This window comes from Chionomys nivalis, chromosome 19 (assembly GCF_950005125.1).
Source record: "Chionomys nivalis chromosome 19, mChiNiv1.1, whole genome shotgun sequence".
NCBI classification, from domain to species: domain Eukaryota; kingdom Metazoa; phylum Chordata; class Mammalia; order Rodentia; family Cricetidae; genus Chionomys; species Chionomys nivalis.
Window position 1 is genome coordinate 40,644,167 of NC_080104.1, and position 18,561 is coordinate 40,662,727.

The 18,561-nt window shown below is 45.3% G+C and overlaps 1 protein-coding gene across 2 annotated transcripts in view; it reads left to right on the forward strand.

The window, feature by feature from the left end:
* Window positions 1–18,561, forward strand: part of Micu1 (mitochondrial calcium uptake 1) — a 136,109-nt gene that overhangs the window by 100,765 nt on the left and 16,783 nt on the right. For both annotated transcript variants that reach the window (XM_057751102.1, XM_057751104.1), the window contains exons 9-10: window positions 5,561–5,698; window positions 17,151–17,259. In XM_057751102.1, coding sequence (XP_057607085.1) covers window positions 5,561–5,698; window positions 17,151–17,259 — 247 coding nt within the window. The remainder of the gene's footprint in view (window positions 1–5,560; window positions 5,699–17,150; window positions 17,260–18,561) is intronic.

Below are 18,561 nucleotides of genomic sequence, written 5' to 3' on the forward strand. Positions count from 1 at the left end.
TGTGTTATATAGTCAAGTAACCCTGTGTGTGCAGCTAAGGATAACCTCTAACTTTTTACCCCCTGTCTTGTACCTCTCTGAATGCTGGGGTAATAGGGACCACATATGCCATCACTTCCAGTTAATGCAGTGCTGGGGACCAAACCCATGGCTTCATGTGTGCCAGGCACGCTCTCTGTCAGCTGAGCCACATTCCCAGACTTTCTTCCTCCACCTTCGTTGTTGTTGTTGATGACAGGGTCTTTTTATGTAGCCCAGGATGCCCTGGAACTCACCACATAGCCAAAGTTAGCCTGGCAGTCTGGATCCTCTTACCTCAGGTTCCAGATGTGCCCTCAGTCAGGGGGTGTGATGTGCTCTTTGTTTCTGAGGTGTTAATCCCTGTCATTAAGCACCACTGTGAAGTAGTATCCTTTTTAAAAATATAGAAATCCTGAGTCAGGCCTAGTGGGTCACACCTATTATCCCTGCGCTCCAGGTGTGAAGCAGGAGGATTAAAAGGTCAAGGCCCAGCAAGGTCTACAGAGAGTTCAAGGAAAGCTTGGGCACTACAGTCACACTTTGTCTCAAACAAAGGAAAATATGAAAGCTACAGGTGAATATTTCATTTCTTTCCTTACGAGGAAAGATTTCTTAGGCATAACTAGTTAAAAAGAAAGTATATATCTAGCCGGGCGGTGGTGGCGCACGCCTTTAATCCCAGCACTTGGGAGGTAGAGGCAGGCGGATCTCTGGGAGTTCGAGACCAGCCTGGTCTACAAGAGCTAGTTCCAGGACAGGCTCCAAAGCCACAGAGAAACCCTGTCTCGAAAAAGCAAAAAAAAAAAAAAAAAAAAAAAAAGTATATATCTAGCTGTAATAAAGATTTTCATACGTAAAATAGATCTAGACCAAGTTAAAAGATGGGCAAACTGGGCAAAAATTACCGTACATTAACAAGGGCAAACATTTTATCTTATACTAAGTATCACTGTTTCTGTTTTTGTGTGTATGGGTGTTTTGCCTGCATGTATGTCTGTACCACCTGGGGCTGTCAGTCAGAGGTTAGCCTCGTTCTTGATCTGGCTATATGACTGGGACTCAGGATTTGGTCAACTGATTTAATCACAGCCCAAACTTCCTTTTTTTTGATTCCCTGGGGCAGTTCTTAAACTTACGGGCTTAATGATTTTACCAGGCTGGCCTCAAAATTCGCCTGCCTCTGCCTTCCCAGTGCGGAGACTAAAGGCATGCACCGCCGTGCCCAGCCCACATCTTGAGTGCTGGAATTACATGTATTCACCACCACTTCTGGCTCCAGCTAAACCAGTTTTAAACTGTAAGAACTCTTTAAGTTTGGAATTGAAAAGTATAGTTGTTTAGGCTGGCATGTCACTCAGAGATAGAATAATCACTTGCCCAGCGTGCACAAGAACCCAGCACCACAAGCAGCCTAGCAGTTTAGTTGACATTCAGTAATCTCATGGTCTGAGTCTGCTGAGCACAGAGCGGATGTTGCCTCCATTCCAAACTGCAGGCCTGCACATCCTCACCTTGCCAGAGGACAGCCATGAGTGAGGCCATGAAGATTCCTCGTACGTTTAGAGATGCCCATCCAATTACAGAAACAGATTGCAGCTCAAACTTTAAAATACGGTGTGCCATGAGAAATAGTGCCTGTAATCCGTTTTCTTTTTCATGAACCTAATAGTATGAAACTCCTGCAGGAATAATGATGGCACAGAAGCCCCGTGCGGTGCTGCACTGTGCAATTTAGAAGCTAGAAAAGGTCTCTGCAGAGTTTGTATGGGAAGGGTTTGCCTGAAGACTGGACAGGTCTCTTCTGAGGCTGTCACTGTGTGATAGTGTGGTCCGCTTTACACCTCCTAGAGTGTAATAATGCCTTGTCTTCACTAAGTGATGACCCACTTTCAGATACCGATTTCTTCCTCCTTTTTACTGTTTTTCCATCTTTTTTTTTTTAGCCATTATATTAAAATATATTTTCTTCTCTCCCTAGCTTTTCATCTTCCTCGGATCACCTCCCATAGATAAATGTAGACCATCTGTCCTTCCAAAAGACTGTTCCTTCTCTCAGCGAGGAGCAGGGGACAAAAACACTGTGTGTAGAAAGCCAGGAAAAATCTTAGCATTTGCTGGCTGCTTCTCTTTTCTGGCCCTTGCTTGCCTGCCCCGCCACCCTTCTGGGGATCAGCAGGGAGACAGCTGGTATGCGTTTGAGACCGAGGCAAGGGCTGCAGAGGGAAAGCTCTAGGCCATCAGCTGCCTTTGAAACGTGGAGGAGCAGCACAGACAATGAGTGGTGTGCTGGGCCACAGGTTCTTTGCCACAGGACTAACTAGAACGGAATTCCTTAATTGTCACCTAAGTGGAATTTACGGGGATCCAACCTAAGTGAGCATGTGTTTGCTAAGTCAGTGCAAGCCAGAGACTGGAGACCACTTCCAGATACACAGGCCATTTCCTGCATTCTGATAATTTTTTAATGACTGGTGTCTCTCCTTGAGGCCCTTCCTTGACCTTGAAGATTGATCACTCACCTACAGCACTCCATGGGCACACCTGCAGAATTGTCAATACTAAAGATGCAAGATGGGAACCAGGCATGGCTCCCTTGAAGGACTGAGGCAGCAGGATCATGAGTTTGAGTCCAATTTTGTCTGCATAGTGAGACTCCGTCAAAAGATAATTGCATGAATGATCTCTACAGCCATGTAACATCTGTCCATGGCCCTTGACATTTTAAGGTAGTGAAACTCAATCTTCAAAACTACCAAACTTTCACTTAGTAGGTCTTCAGCTTTAAAATGTTGAACCAGTAGAATGTAGAATGTTTGTGTCTGTTTGTTACTAGTTGTGTGTGTGTAAAATACCCACAACACGGCTCCACCCCTGCCATATTTATGACTTCAGAAACAGCCGGGCGGTGATGGTGCACGCCTTTAATCCCAGCACTCGGGAGGCAGAGGCAGGCGAATCTTTGTGAGTTCGAGACCAACCTGGTCTGCAAGAGCTAGTTCCAGGACAGGCTCCAAAGCTACAGAGAACCCCTGTCTCAAAAAAAAACAACAACAACAAACAAACAAAAAAGACTTCAGAAACATACAGGCTGGCACACATGAGGCTCTGATCCCCCGCAATGCAGGGGAAAAAAACTCATTAGGTAGATAGTGTTGCCTCAGAAGGTGCAGTAGCCTAAAGCAGAGAGGCGCTGCCCAGAGGCAAATCAAAGAGCTAAAGTCCTGAGTTCTGAAGTGGGCCAGACTGTGCAGAAAGAGCAAATATTAGTGTTTAAGGGTTTCAGTTCTAATTGCTTAATAGTAATGAAACCTGTTACCAAAAGCCAAGTCTGGGCCTTCAAATGTTAGTAAAAATCCTAATTTGATCACTGAAATTGCTGCTTGAGGCTCTCCTCTGGAAACTGCCCTTGAAAAATACCAGAGGCATCTTTGCATTTCTAGAGGCTAAAAACTGAAGGATTTCCCTGAGCCTTGACAAGCCAGCTGCTGTCCGGTTTGCAGACAAACATTTCAGCCTCAAGTCTGCCTTGCTGCAGACTTGGGGAATTCCAGAAAGGGGAGTACCAATGTCCAGCCTGCAGAACAGGGGCCGTAGCTTCGTCTTAGAATCCGATGGTAAATGGATTCTGTACCGCCAACTCTGACTTTAAGCCCACTGGAGACAGAACCCCGCCTGCTGCAAACAGTGCAGAAAGTTGCCCACTTGCAGAATTTTTATCAGTTCCTCTGTTTTCTTCCAGGATGGTAAATTGAGCCATAAATCAAACTTAAATCGAAACCCAAAACCTTTGGGTCTTGTCGGAAATTAATCAGTCCTATGGAAGTGATGGAATGACCTATGTAAAACACCAGGGGCTTGGGTGGGGAAGGAGACCTTCACTCTGTATTGATGGCGTTGATTTCCTTTGCAGATAGCCTTGCTTTCTTTTAAACAAGGCTCTCAGCCCCCGCCCCCACCCCCGGTGTTCTAGTTGATTCAAAATGACTGAGTGCTGTCCTGAAGGTTGGGGAGAAGCAGGAAATGGTGTCAGCCCCAATGGGCTGGGCTGCCTTTGCACACCCAGCCTTGTAACGTGTGCTCACATGATGCCTCGGGCTTCTTACCTGCAGAGTGGAGTTTAAATGAAAGAATGTGTAAGTTAGCTGCCTGGGTGTGGCACATGCCCAGTAAAGGGTCGCTATTACAGCATGGTTCTCATGGCTCAGACACTCCCGTGGCTCATGAGTGAGGAAATGAGGTGTGTCAACTGACCAGGCCAACTGAGGAAATGAGAAGGGAAAGAATCCTCTCTTAGCGATTTCCGTTTTCATTGCTTGTCTCGTGTGTCCTATCTCCATAGGGCGAAAACAGAATTGTCTTCTTCCTTTCTGTGCTGCACAACGACCAATCCAAGTGCTGGAAGACTAGAAGACAATCAGAAAGTGCTGTTGATGTGCCCTTAGTACCCTCTGATGTCTGTGTATACCCTCTCAGGAGAACAGATTAGCCCTGCCATGTAGGAATGGGAGCATTTCGGTGTGTCTATGATGTTCCAGTAAAACCGTGGAGAGATCCTACCATCTTCATGTCATTTTCTTTAAATGAAATCTCAATTTTCTGATAACCCTTAGAATAGCTAGAAGTCCTTAATGCTTAGACTTTTCATCTTCATATATAAATGTCTTTAATGATTTTTCTGCTAAGGGCATTTTATGCTGTATGCATATTTTTAAATACCTATTTTTCTTAAACTCTATGGATATCCTAATATTCAGTTATTCATTTTCCAGAAAACTTATAAATGTATTAATTACTCTTATTTGAAGTCCCTAAAGATCTAAGTGCATACAAAAACTTGATTTTGGGGGCTAGAGATGGCTCATCAGTTAAGAGCACTGGCTGTTCTTCCAGAGGACCCAAGTTTAATTCCCAACACTCACATGGCAACTCACAAAAGCTTGATTTTGCATATGTATAATTGATGAAATTTGTAATCGTGTTTAAGTCTTCTCTGTTTAAGGCATGGGAAATCTTAGAGAGTGGTTATTACTTTTCATGTAGAAATCCCAGCACTTGGGAGGCAGATGCCGGCAGATCTCTTTGAGTTCAAGGCCAGCCTGCTACAGATTGAGTTCCAGGCCAGCCAGGATTACATAGTGAAAATCTGTCGAAAGAAAGAAAGGAAGGGAGAAAGGGAGGAAGGGAGGAAGAGAGGAAGGGGAAGGGGAGCGAGGGAGGGAGGAAGGAAAAAATTGTGAATTTTTGAATTTTTGTAGAGTTGGCACTATCTTCTCAAGAGTGCTCCTGACCTGTGGGGTATGGGAGGAGCTTTGACTGTTCTGGGTTTTTGTTGTTGTTGTTGTTAGTATTAGCACATATTGATAACTCAGTAATGATTTTTATTGTGGTAATTTCATGTATGCATATAAGCAGTTCTAGTTTATCTGTGAGATACTGAGGCCCAAATTCATTTCTTTCATGAAACACTGTTGATCATTCTGCAATCCATGTTAAAACCTTCCATTTACTCCCACAAACACTCTGTCTCCTTCCCACCCAGTTTGAACGCCATGACCCGGTGGATGGGCGAATCACTGAGAGGCAGTTTGGTGGCATGCTGCTGGCCTACAGCGGAGTGCAGTCCAAGAAGCTGACCGCCATGCAGAGACAGCTGAAGAAGCACTTCAAGGATGGGAAGGTAGGGTACCTTGGATGCAGGGGAAAGGAAACCATAGAAATGTCTGGTTAGTGTACAGACATCAACAATAATGAGGATGTATCATGAGCCGTTCGCTGTAACCCACGGTTACAAGTGCAGAGAGAGAACAATAATGAACAGTGGGCAAAGAATGGGAGAGAGTGCAGAAAAAGCCCAGCTTTCTTGTTCAGACAAAGGTGGTACCATGCACTGGGATTGAGAAGTATAGAAGAGGCTAATTTAGATTAAAAAAAGGATAGAGTTCTGTCAAAGATGCCTTGAATTTTACTGTTTTGTTTGTTTGTTTGTTTTGTTTTGTTTTGTTGGTTTTTCAAAACAGAGTTTCTCCGTGTAGTCCTGTCTGTCCTAGAACTTGCTTGGTAGACCAGGCTGGCCTCAAATTCACCGAAATCCGCATTCTCCTGCCTCCAGAGTGCTGGGTTAAAAGATGGGCACCTCCGCTGCCTAGATATGATGTCTTGAGTTTAAAATCGCTATAGGTTATCCACACAGAGATGATCATGAGGCAGCTTAGTATCCAAGTCTACCTCAGAGCTTTGAGCCAGGTTTGGTAATCACTAACACTGTTAGATTTCAAACCATGAGCGCTGGAGAGATTTCCTCAGGGGGGCCTTACACAGAATGAAAACTCTGGACCAAGGGCAGAATCCAAGGAAACATGATTTTGAGAAGTTGGGTTAAGGACTTACTCAGTTCGCAATTAAAAAACAAACAAACAAACAAACAAAAAACAAAAAAAATGCTATGTTATCGCTCTGATAACATCATGACTAAAAACAACTAGGAGAAGAAAGGGGTTTAATGGGCTTGCAGGTTATAATTCATCATCAGAGGAAACAAACAAGAAACCTAGAGGCCATGGAAAAACGCTGTTGACTGACTTGCTCTCCATAGCACCACAGACTTCCCTATGGCTATTCTGATGAGGTGGTTTTCTCAGTAAAGGTACCACCTTCTCAAAGGACTCCAGCTTATGCCAAGTTGACAGAAAATTAACACACAAGGACGCAAACTGTGAGTCAAAAATCAGCAGTAAGGACAAACCTGGAACATATGAGGAGCTCATGTGGCTGGAACATCCCAGACTGAGGACAGATGAGGGCAGAGAGGCACAGAAGACGCCCAGGCATTGCTCAGAACGATGAGAGGGCACTGAAGGCTTGAGGGTGAAATGGCGCGGTTGGTCATATACATAACGAGTCATGGCCCCGTCATGGAAGATGATGTGGGAATGCGCAAGAGCAGGAGCGAAAGGACTGATACTGAGGTTGTCAGAGGATTTAGGAAGAGGGGAGAAGTCTGGGCGGCACTGAAATAAGAGACCTTGGGCTCCCAGGAGCTCTGCTCAGTCTGCTCGCTTCTCTAGACTGGCTGCACCACCCGAAATAGGAAAAGGACAGGTCACAAGATGCAGACAGCACTGGGGGCAGTGGAGTCTGGAGGAAAGACCTGACTGCCAGCTGCTCAGGCACTCAGACACAATAAACCCGGACTAGAGGAGAGAACTCAGGAATTCTCACTGCAGGCCCACACCTTTGCTGCTGGACAGCAGGCCATATGGCCATGGCCAGAGCACCAGCCAGGCACTGAATATGTTCCATCAATGATGGCCAGTGAGGTGTGGTGTGGTCAAGACAAAGCCTCAGCTGCTTCCTTGGTGGTCTCCGTGGTCACCATAGCTAAATTCCCTAACCTTACTGGCCTTGGGAACTAAACAATTTCTAACTGCTTGCCAATCACTAGAAAAGAAATAAGATAGCCAAGATTTGTCCCAGTTTTCTTATTGTTTGCCTAAGAAATCTTTCATGAACACCACTGTTTTCTATCCACTTCTCAGCTGGACATTTTTCCTCCTTGCCTTAGATGTTGAAAAGCTGAAAGCATTCTGAGCCAGGCTCGGTTCTTCTGAACTCAGTCCAGCCTGTTTCCACAGCAGGTGTTCTCTTAGCTGAGGATAGACTTGTCATCAGCGGGAAGTAAGAGAAGATTTTTCCCCACCCCACACCCCCGAAAGCGCTTCTGCAGTACCCAGCACCCAGCTCATGTCTGTGAAAAGTCTACCGATGGCGAGTGTTCAGGTGGACTTTTAGCCCTTTGCTGGACACGTGATGCTTGCATCAAACAAGCAGTTTTCTGTAGGCAGACTTTTCATCTTTGTTTTGTGAGAGCTTTTTCATGTTGGTTGTTTGTTAGACTTTAGGGGTACTGAGAATCTAGCCTAGGGCCACCTGTATGTTAGGCAGATGTGTTACGCTGAGCCACATGCCCAGCCCGGACAGAACTATTTTTAAAGGTTGTTACAGACGTTGGTTTGACCTTAAGTTCGCTATCAATCATGATAGACTAATTCATATTTCATCATGAATTTATATTTGAAAGTAATGGATTAGGTGTTGGAGACATCTCCCTTGAAGGCATACAATGTTTTACCTTGTCCAGGAGTTAATTTAAGACCAAAGACCTTGCGAAAGAGAGCTCTGGCGTGAAAGGACAGACTTTGTGAAATTGGGAATCTGGGTGCAAAATTACTTTTGGCTAGAATTTCTAGCCTGCTTTAGCTAGGAGATTAAAATTGATTGCCCTCTTGTGTTGATTAAATAGTTGTGAACATAGCAATTATCCAAAATGAGAGTTAATAAAGGGCCTTTGCTCCTAATATTTCCAGCCCATCTCTCCAGAACCATTTCCCATTAAGAAGAAATCCCCATCTGTTTCTGAGTGCTTCCTTTATTCCATTTTAACATGAAAATGTGAGGGCTAGAGAGACAGCTCAGCACCCTCATGGTGGCTCCCAGCCATCTGGAACTCAAGCTCCAGGGGATCTGATGCCTTCTTCTGGCCGCTACAGGCAGTAGACATGCACATGGAACACCCGTATATACACCAAAACTCATGCCCATAAAACAAAAATAAATAACTCTTAAAGATTTAAGAGACAAGACCTTCTTCAAGCCAATTAAGTTAGAAGTTCAATGGTAGATCCAGGCATGTATTTCTTTTTTGTTTTTGTTTTTGTTTTTTGAGACAGGGTATCTCTGTAGCTTTGGAGCCTGTCCTGGAATTCACTCCATAGACCAGACTGGTCTTGAACTCATAGAAATCTACCTGTCTCTGCCTCCCGAGTGCTGGAATCAAAGGTGTCTGCCACCACCGTTCGGCCGGGCATGTGTTTCTTAAACCCCCTGGTTTCTTTTATCCCAATCTTTACTCCATTTCCTCCCCTTCAAGATCCTACCCAAAGGCTAGGCAGTGGTGGCATGCGCCTTTAATCCTAGTACTCAGGAGGCAGAGGCAGGTGGATCGCTGTGAGTTCGAGGCCAACCTGGTCTACAAGAGCTAATTCCAGGACAGGCTCCAAAACTACAGAGAAACCCTGTCTCTAAAAACAAAACAAAAACAAAACAAAAAAAGATCCTACCCAAAGAAGAAGGAATCCCTGTTAGAGTTGAAGAAAGTTCATCACGACTGATTGTGTAGCGATGGGCCTAGGGGTTTACAAATGACTACCCACCAATTACTGCTTTATTCTTTTGGTAACATTAATGCAATATTGATTCATCTTCTCTCTGTCAAACTCTGAGCCAATCACTTTTCCAGACTTCCTGGGGAGATTCAGGAAAAGGAACGTAAGGAGCAGATAAGACCTGGGAGAAAGAAACGTTGAGGGATAGAAGCGGAGACGGCTGTTCACATGTGAAGAGGATGAAAATGGCTACCACTGGGCAAGAGGGCCCCATGGTGTCTGAGAGAGCAAAGCCAGGAATTGCACTGGAGAAGGGCTGTATTTCAGAGAGGGTTCCTGGAATCACAAGACTCCCCAGATGGTCCCAGTCCTAGAGCTAGCAACCCCCGTGACAGCCCAACCCCAGAGCTAGCCACCCCCGTGACAGCCCAGCCCCAGAGCTAGCCACCCCCGTGACAACCCAACCCCAGAGCTAGCCACCCCCGTGACAGCGCAACCCCAGAGCTAGCCACCCCTGTGACAGCCCAACCCCAGAGCTAGCCACCCCCGTGACAGCCCAACCCCAGAGCTAGTCACCCCCGTGACAGCCCAGTCCCAGAGCTAGCCACCCCCCTGACAGCCCAGTCCCAGAGGTAGCCACCCCCGTGACAGTCTAGCCTCAGAGATAGCCACCTAGTGACATCCCAGCCCCCAAACTAGCAACCCCCATGACAGCCCAGTCCCAGTTTGGCTGTGTTGTAAATGCCCCTTGAAATGATGCAGGTTTGGAAGTTGCAGCTTGGTAGAGATGAGATGAGGAAGGTGGGCCCGGCAAGCTACTGAGGAGATGATGTCTCATCGGTCAGTGTTTCTGGTCAGTTCAACACTACTGCAAATGACACAGTAGCCGCGAGGCACTCCTGAGAGCGATAAACTTGGGACAGACCTACATTTCCAGGGGGCTCTGAGGCCGGAGAGCTGGTTCCAGGGGAGAGAAGACAGCAAGAGCAGGGTGTGGCACTGACACTTTGTATACGCTAAACATTTACCACTCTTGTGCCCAGTTATCACAGCCTTCCTTGGTAGACAGAACCATTGTTCAGATAAAAAAGTATTCTTAAGAACCTTAGCTGTTGGCCAGAAGTCACACACTAAGAGGCAGCCCCAATATCCAAAGCCAAGAAGGCTCCATACCTTCCTACTGATGACCTATTCATTGTCACAGTTTGTGACAAGGAATTAACTCTGCAGCCTATACTGGCCTCAACCTCTCAATCCTCCTGCCTCAGCCTCCCAGTGCTGGGATTTCAGGCATGTCCCACCACTCTCAGCTGGTTATCACTGTTTCCTATGATCTGAATAAACACAAGGTTTGGGAGACACAACAACCCATGGTCACGAGGCTCCAGCCTAAGGTTCTTAGGGAAATAGAAAGGACCACTAACTGGAGCAGATGGTAGAGAACCGTAAGTCTGTAGCCAAGAAGCCTGGGAGCCAATCCGCTTGGCAACAGGAAATCTCTGGCACTTTGTGAGCAGGGAAAGATGAAGATATGAAGAAAGTGATGTTTCAAGAAAATTAGATACTTGTGGCAACATCAGTAACAGAAATATGTAATTTCCCCTGCTGCCAAGTTACAGCTGAAGACAGCTAGGGTTTAGAAAGGAGAGCACTGTATGAAATAAGAGACTGAGCCAAGACCAGATGGCAAGATGAGGACAGCCATGGTATAAGGGAGAAAAAGACTTTTCAGTGGACGATGAGAGAAGCTTGAGCAATCAGACTCACTCCCTGCAAATGAACTTGCTGCCTGATTTAAGTGTGGACAAAGTATTTGTGAAGGTGTTCATGCTCATCCAGGCCCGTGGCCATCGGTGCTGGACGTCTGGCTCTACAGCTGACTCCAGAGGAAGCCAGCTTCTCCTTACCATCTTCTTATCTCCTCCAGCTGCACGTTCTGTTCTGACAGGTCAGGGTTTCTCTACGTAGCTCTGACTGTCCTGGAACTCACTTTGTAAACCAGACTGGCCTCAGATTCCCATAGATTCACCTGCCTCTGCCTCCTATGTGCTCCACCACACCTGGAAAAACTTTATTTTTTAAAACTTATCTATTGGGGGAGCAGAGCGCACATATTCTGCAGCGTGTGTGGAGGTCAGAGCACACTGGAAGGCGCCTGCGCTATCTTTCCACCATGCAGAGAGCGAGGATTGAACTCGGGTCATCAGGCCTGCCAGCAAGAACCTTAACCCACTGAGTCATCTCGCCAGTCCTGCATTTTAATTTTCTAAACAGTTTTTACTGAGGTATAATTTATAAGCCATAAAAGGCATCATTTTAATCGTACAGGGCAGTAGTTCTTAGTAAATGTTCAGTTGTGCAACATCACTGCCAACAGTATGAAAGCATTTCCTTCAGCCCAGAAGATCCCTCGTGCTCGTTCTCAGTGCAGCTCTCCCTGCTCCCATCAATCAAGTGCCCATTCTGAGCATTTCATAATAAATACAGTGTAGTCTTTCTCCTCTGGCTTCTTCTGCTTAGCATAATGTTGAAGATTCATCTGTGCTAAAGCACATATTAATTGGGGTGTTTTTTTGCTTTTTATTGCTGAGTAGTAAATAGCATTCCATCATCCATGTTTTCTTCACCCATTCGCCATCAAACACACAACCAAACTGCTTCCATTTGAGGCTGTTAGAAATTCTGCTAGTTCCAGGACAGCCAGGGCTGCTACACAGAGAAACCCTGTCTCAAAGAAAAAAAAAAAAAAAAAAAAAAAGAAAGAAAGGAAGGAAGGAAGGAAGAAGAAAAGAAGAGAACAGAAAAAGAAATTCTGTTAATGTTTATGTGCAGGTTTTACATGGACCTGTTTTGATGTTGAAGTCCTCCTTTAATTTTTGTTTTGTTTTGTTTTGTTTTTGTTTTTCGTGACAGGATTACTCTGTGTAGCTTTGGAGCCTGTCCTGGAACTCACTCTGTAGACCAGGCTGGCTGGCCTTGCCTCCCGAGTGTTGGAATTAAAGGCGTGAGCCACCATAGCCTGGCTAGTTCTTTTATTATTATATTATGTGCATGAATATTTTGTTTGCATATATGTTTGTAAAACATGAGTGTGCCTGGTGCCTGCAGGGGCCAGAAGAGGGTGTCAGATCCCCTGGGACTAGAGATACTGTCAGTTATGAATGGGCTTCATGTGGGTACTAGGAGCAGAACCTGGGTCCTCTGGAAGAGCGGCTAGTGTTCCTAATGACTGCGCCACCTCTCCAGTGCCTGGAGCTGTGTTTGTTTGTCTGTTTTTTAGTTTTTAGAAGACTCCTAGGAGGGAGATGTGGTTGTGCACAGCTTTAATCCTGACACTTAGGAGGGACAGACGGGAGAATCTCTGTGAAATTGAGGCGAGCTTGATATACAGTGTGAAGATTCTAAGACAGCCAGAGCTATGAAGAGAGACCCTGTCTCAAAAACAAAAAACAAAAAAAACCTCCCAAACTGTTTCCCACAATGACCATTTTACTTTTCCACACGAGTATGAGAATCCCATTTCTCTGCATCCTCAATAATACAATAATCCTTGCTCATTGTCTTTTACCACAGTCATTTTAGTAGCTCTCCTTATAGTTTTAGTTTGTTTTTCCCAATGTGTTTGTCGTTCACTTGTATCTTGTTTAATACAATGTTTCTTGACATTTGTTGTTTGTTTATGGTGCTGAGGTCAAGCCCAGGGCTTGTGTGTAGGCCAAATGCTATACCTCTGAGCTACATCTTGCTACCAAGTCTTTCCTTAAACCAAGCTGCTAGATTCTCTCTATTGTGTCGTAAGAGTTCTTTATACAAGTCCTTTATAAAAATAAAAAAAAAATGATTCTCACATATTTTCTTTCATCCTCTCATTTGTAATTTTCTCACGGTTTTGATGAGCTCTGATTCAGGGGTTTGGGGTTTAGATTCTGCTTTGCTGTGTTACGTAAGAACACTTCCCTCATTCAGCCAGAAAAATACCCACTGTCTTCTTCTAAACTTCTCGTGGATCCCTTTTACTTTCAAAAGACAATTCACCTTGTTAACAGCTCCCTGGTGTCAAATGCGTAGTTTCAGTGCCTAGAAAATTGCCTTTGCTTCCACAAGCTACTGCTAATCTTACCATCTTTTTTGAGTAGCCTCGCTTTTATGTAAGTCCCTCTTCCCTGAGGTCACTAATTAGCTAGTTTACAGAACAATAATAGCTTCTAGATGTTCTACCTCCCTGTAGATTGTCAAGAAAACTCTGCTGGCATCAAGCTCAGGGGAGGACGCTCCCTCCTGGCTGCTGTTGGCACCATTTCCTTTCACGACCAATAGTGAGCTTTAGTCTTCCTGTTTGAACAGCTCAGCTCACAGTAAGCATAGCCCTTTGCTTCTACTTTACATCCACAAAGCTCATGGCTGTGTGTGTGTGTGTGTGTGTGTGTGTGTGTGTGTGTGTGTGTGTGTGTGAAGCAGTTACTGGGAAATAAGAGTTTTGTGGTTGGTCTCGTCTTTTTCCTCAAGGAGGCTTGTGTAAATCACGAGCTCCATAACATCAAGGCCTATGTCCAATGTAGTTTTATTTCTCCTGCTGTTCTTGGCAGAGTGCTGGACAGCGAGTAAGCGCTCAATAAATATTTTTTATTGCATCTGTATAATAAAGACAGCATTATATATTAGATTTAACGGTGTCATCGGGTGATTTGTGCCCCGCTGTTTGTCTGAATCTTGATGAATAGGCACTTGGTGCAGGTTGTCCGTCCCTCCGTCCCTCCGTCCCTCCCTCTGTCCTCACTCTCCCTCTCCGTCCTCCAGTGAGCTCTGCGTGAGAAGTCTTGAGCTGTAGCATTTCAGCTTTCACCAAAACAATTCAGTAGCAAACATTAGCGATTCTTTATCAAAGCAGAAAATATTTCTCTATAGTGTCCTCTCTGTTTTAGGAGTTTTAGTCTGAGACTGAGGGTGCAGCTCAGTGGTACATCTTGTCTAGCATGCATGAGTCCCCGTGGTCTCAGCCTGACAAAAAAAAAAAAAAAAGAATAGGAATTTAGGCCTGGCAAAATGGCTCGCAGCTATAAGTACTTGCCACACAAGCATCACGGCCTGAGTTCAATCCCAGGAACCCAGGTAGAGAAAGCCAAGTGCGACAGCACAAGTCTGTAATCCCAGCACTTGGATGTGGTGGTGGGAGGTGGAGACAGAATTGTGTGGAGGCTCTCTGCGCAGCTGTGCTGAAATGCGTGGAGCAGCAGAAGTGAGAGAGTAAAGTAAGCAAGCTTCAGTAAGATGGAAGGAGAGAGAGAGCCAACTCTTGGAAGCTCTCTCCAGCCTCCGCACACACCATGGTACATGCCCACATGCCTGCACAAACACACAATAACTGGAGGTGGTGGTGCTGTTTTCAGAGACTGGGTCTCACTGTGTATCCCTGGCTGGCCTGGAACTCACAAAGATCCACTTGCCTCATGTACCACCATGCTCTGCTTACAATTGTATTTTAAGATTTTATTTATTTTTATTTTATGTGAATGAGTATTTTTATATTGATTATTATATGGATGAGTATGTTAAGTTCATGCACCGCGTGCGTGCCTGCTGTCTGAGGAGGACAGAAAGGGCACCAGGTCCCCTGGAGTCAAGTCACAGGCAGTTGTAAGCCACCATGTGGGTGCTGAGAACTGGACCTGGGTCCTCTGCAGGAGCAGCTGGTGCTCTGACCTGCTGAGCCATCTCTGCCGCCCTAGAAAGCTGCTCTGAAAAGGAAGAAGAGGAAGAGTGCTGTCTGCTCTTCCTCATCGAATCCTCTCTTCATTTCTGCAAAGCTGTAAAGCTTTGGTGCATTTTGTGTATGTGTCCCAATATACGCAGAAACTGCCTTTTTAAACATTTTATTTATGTGTATGTGTCCTAATATACACAGAAGCTGCCATTTTAAACATTTTTAATTGTATGATTCAGGGGTTTTGAGTGCATTGCCATTATTGGGCAACCATCCGCACTATCTCTGGAACTGTGTTCACCTTCCCAAACTGAAACTCTTTACACAGTAACTCCCTGTTCCCTGTGGTAACCACCAGCCTACATTCTGTCTATAATTTTGCCCAGCCCAAGTATCTCATATAAATGTAGTTAAACAAAAAAATCCTTCCTCCATGTCCTTTATTATTTTGTTGTTGTTTTGTCTTCAAAATAAGGTCTCACCATGTAGCCCAGGCAAACATCATACTCAAAACTCTCCTGACTCAGTCTCTAGAATGTAGAAACTACAGACGTGTACCACCATGACCTGGAGAAGAAAGGTGAGGCAGGCCTGGGTTCTTCGTTTGGTCTACTGGTCCATCTCTCAGGGGATACTTGTGTTGCCTCCATCTTTGCATGGTCTTCTGAGGGATGGAGGAAGTGGTACCATGCATAGCAAGTGCAGATACACTGATACTGTAGAGCCTGTGCTTCTACTCCAGTGGCACACTCGTCTACAAAGTGGGTGCTAGGCACCTGCTTCTGTCAGCCAGCATACTGTAGCATCCATCTCAGGGGTCAGCCCCAGCTCTGGGCAGCCCACACCAAGGCCAAAGAAATGACCCGAAATTAGGGTCTGCAAAAATGATGCCCCTTGGTCCATCAAGGTAGGGACTGCATAAGTGCCTGACTAGATGCGGGAATATAGGTGTGCTTTGTTCGTAACTCTTCAAAACTGAAAATTACCCATTGTTGAAACAGGAAAATAGTTTGTGAGCAGAGAGATGGCTCCGTGGGTGAAGGCACCCTCGACCTGGTGACCTCAGTTTGATCCCAGGAACCCTTGCAAAGGTGGAAGGAGAGAACTGGCTCCACAAGTTTGTCCTCCGACCTCGGGACAGCCCCCTCTCAAACACGAACACACCCTAATAAATTACAGATGCATAGGGACCCTTTTTTTTCCTGGTTTTTCAAGACAGGGTTTCACTGTGTAGCTTTGGAGCCTGTCCTGGAACTCGCTCTGTAGTCCAGGCTGGACTCAAACTCACAGAGATCCACCTGCCTCTGCCTCCCTTGTGCTGGGTTAAAGACATGTGCCACCACCGCCCGGCAACATAGGGATCCTTTTAAAAAGAAAAACAGATGTGATATATTTATACGATATACTTTACTTTATACAATAAAAATAAGCAGTAATAAACAAAAACATGGGGCAGACCTTAAGGAGAAGTCATACATAGCAAAATGCATGCTACTTAATTCTACTTATAAAGTTCAAAAATAGACCGAGGCAGTGGCTCTCAGCCTCCCGAATGCTGTGACCTTTAATACAGTTCCTCGTGTTGTAGTTAGCCCAGTGGGGGAGGAATCTAATAGGATGCTGCTCCTGGGCCCAAATGAGATCCTGTGGGTGCTATTTAATAACTGCTCCTTAAGATTGAGTGTTTGTATTTTATGCACCCTTAGAGTCATCATACTGTGCAGTAAAACATCTTTTAAATCCTCTGATTCTCCAAAGGGAAAGGTTACAGAAAGTCACATGACACAACCCTACATCCAGAGTTCTAGCTCTCTGATGTGCTAAGATAGACTCACTTGGCCCTGCTTGGAGAGCGCTAGGGACGAGCTGGAGGTGACCTGTATTCCAGCTTTCTCATTACTTTGCTCCTGGGCTCTGCAGTTCAGGGATGGAGACCTGAAGCCCCAGCAGTCCGCATCTCAAATATCCTGCTTATCAGGTATTTACTTTACGATTCATAATAGTAGCAAAATTATAGTTATGAAATAGCAACTAAATAATGTTATGGTTGGGGGCCACCACAACATGAGGAGCTGTATGACAGGGTCACAGCCTTAGGAAGGAGGAGAAGCACTGCTCTAGACTTTTGTCCTGTGGTGTACACAGTTGCCGACCCTTGACTGACTGGCCCAGCATCTCTAAGTTGGGGGAGTGTGTTCCCTCTGGGTTTCTCTGGCTTTGCTCTTTGCGGTGGGCTCTGCCTTATCTTGCTGCCGCTCCTCTTCCAGGGCCTGACTTTCCAGGAGGTAGAGAACTTCTTCACTTTCCTGAAGAACATTAATGACGTGGACACTGCGTTGAGCTTTTACCACATGGCCGGAGCATCTCTCGATAAAGGTAAGAAGCCTGGAAGTTTCCTTCTTGAAGCTATAATCTGTATCCGTTAGGTGAGTGGCTCCCCTTAAAATGTCAGCTTTTCTCGGCATTGCCCTTCAGTTTCCTCTTTTTGTTTGTTTATATGTTTGGTTTTGGGTTTTGGTTTTGGGTTTTGGTTTTTTGAGACAGGGTTTCTCCATATATCTCTGGCTGTCCTGAAACTCCCTCTATAGACCAGACTGGCCTCAAACTCAGAGACCTGCCTGCCTCTGTCTCCCAGGTGCTGGGATTAAAGGCGTGCACCAACACCACCAGGTGGTTTATTCTCTTGTGTTGGCCTTAAATGAGCCTTACACTTCACCCAGAGACGCCAAGCTCTGCACATGCATTGGACGGTGCAGCAGACAGGGCAGACCGTCACTGTGACGTCTGGAAACAGGCGTGAAGCCAAGCAGAGAGCGCTTCAGAACCTCTTTCCTCTGAGGCAGAGTCAGGGCGTGGGAAACGTCATGTTGTCATATGTCATATGTCACTTTGTCAGCTGTACGTCAGAAAGGCTAGAAAAACAAATGAGATGGCTCTGCTTGCAGCCAGAACTTGTTTCACTTTTTTTCCTTTCCAATTCGGGTGCTTTTTATTTTCATCTATCTATATAGTTCTTTAAAATAGCATTTGTTTGCTTAAAATAATGCCTCCTCTCATTTCTGTAGGCTCTTTTTGGGGAACCATGATGTGGATGTCATGGGGGGGGAGGTATTACCAAATCCTCCTTCCCGAACACAGCTTTGGCTGTGTTGCCAGCTCACACGGCAGGATTAGATACCATGTGCAAATCCAAAAACATAAAGTCAGAAGATTTAAAGTCAGAAGTTACAAAAATAGAGTTAATCAGTGCTTTTGGGTTTTTTTTTCCTCCTCAACTAAAGCCAACGGAACCACTTAAAGAAAACTATATGGGATGAATCACTATCTGTGTTAAAATTATAGGGTGTGCAAAATAAAATGATTCAGGGTAGTGATAACGAAGAGAAATGCAACCTAGTGATTAAAAAGGTGGTAGGGGAGTTTCTTTCAAATGACTTTGGGCCGTTTACAGAGTAAGGTGGCGGGCCTCTGTGCACTCACATGCTTACACCCAGAGGCGGGGTGCAGATCACAGAGCCCTGCCTGACGCGCAGAAATACATTTAGCTTCAAGGCCTGCGGGTGCTGGGTCATTTACTTTGATGTCTTAGTTTGGTTTATATGTTTTACGTTGGATCCCCTGAGTGTACATTGATAGATATCAAGGGGGGTAGGGCCTAGCTTCATGCCAAGTAACAGA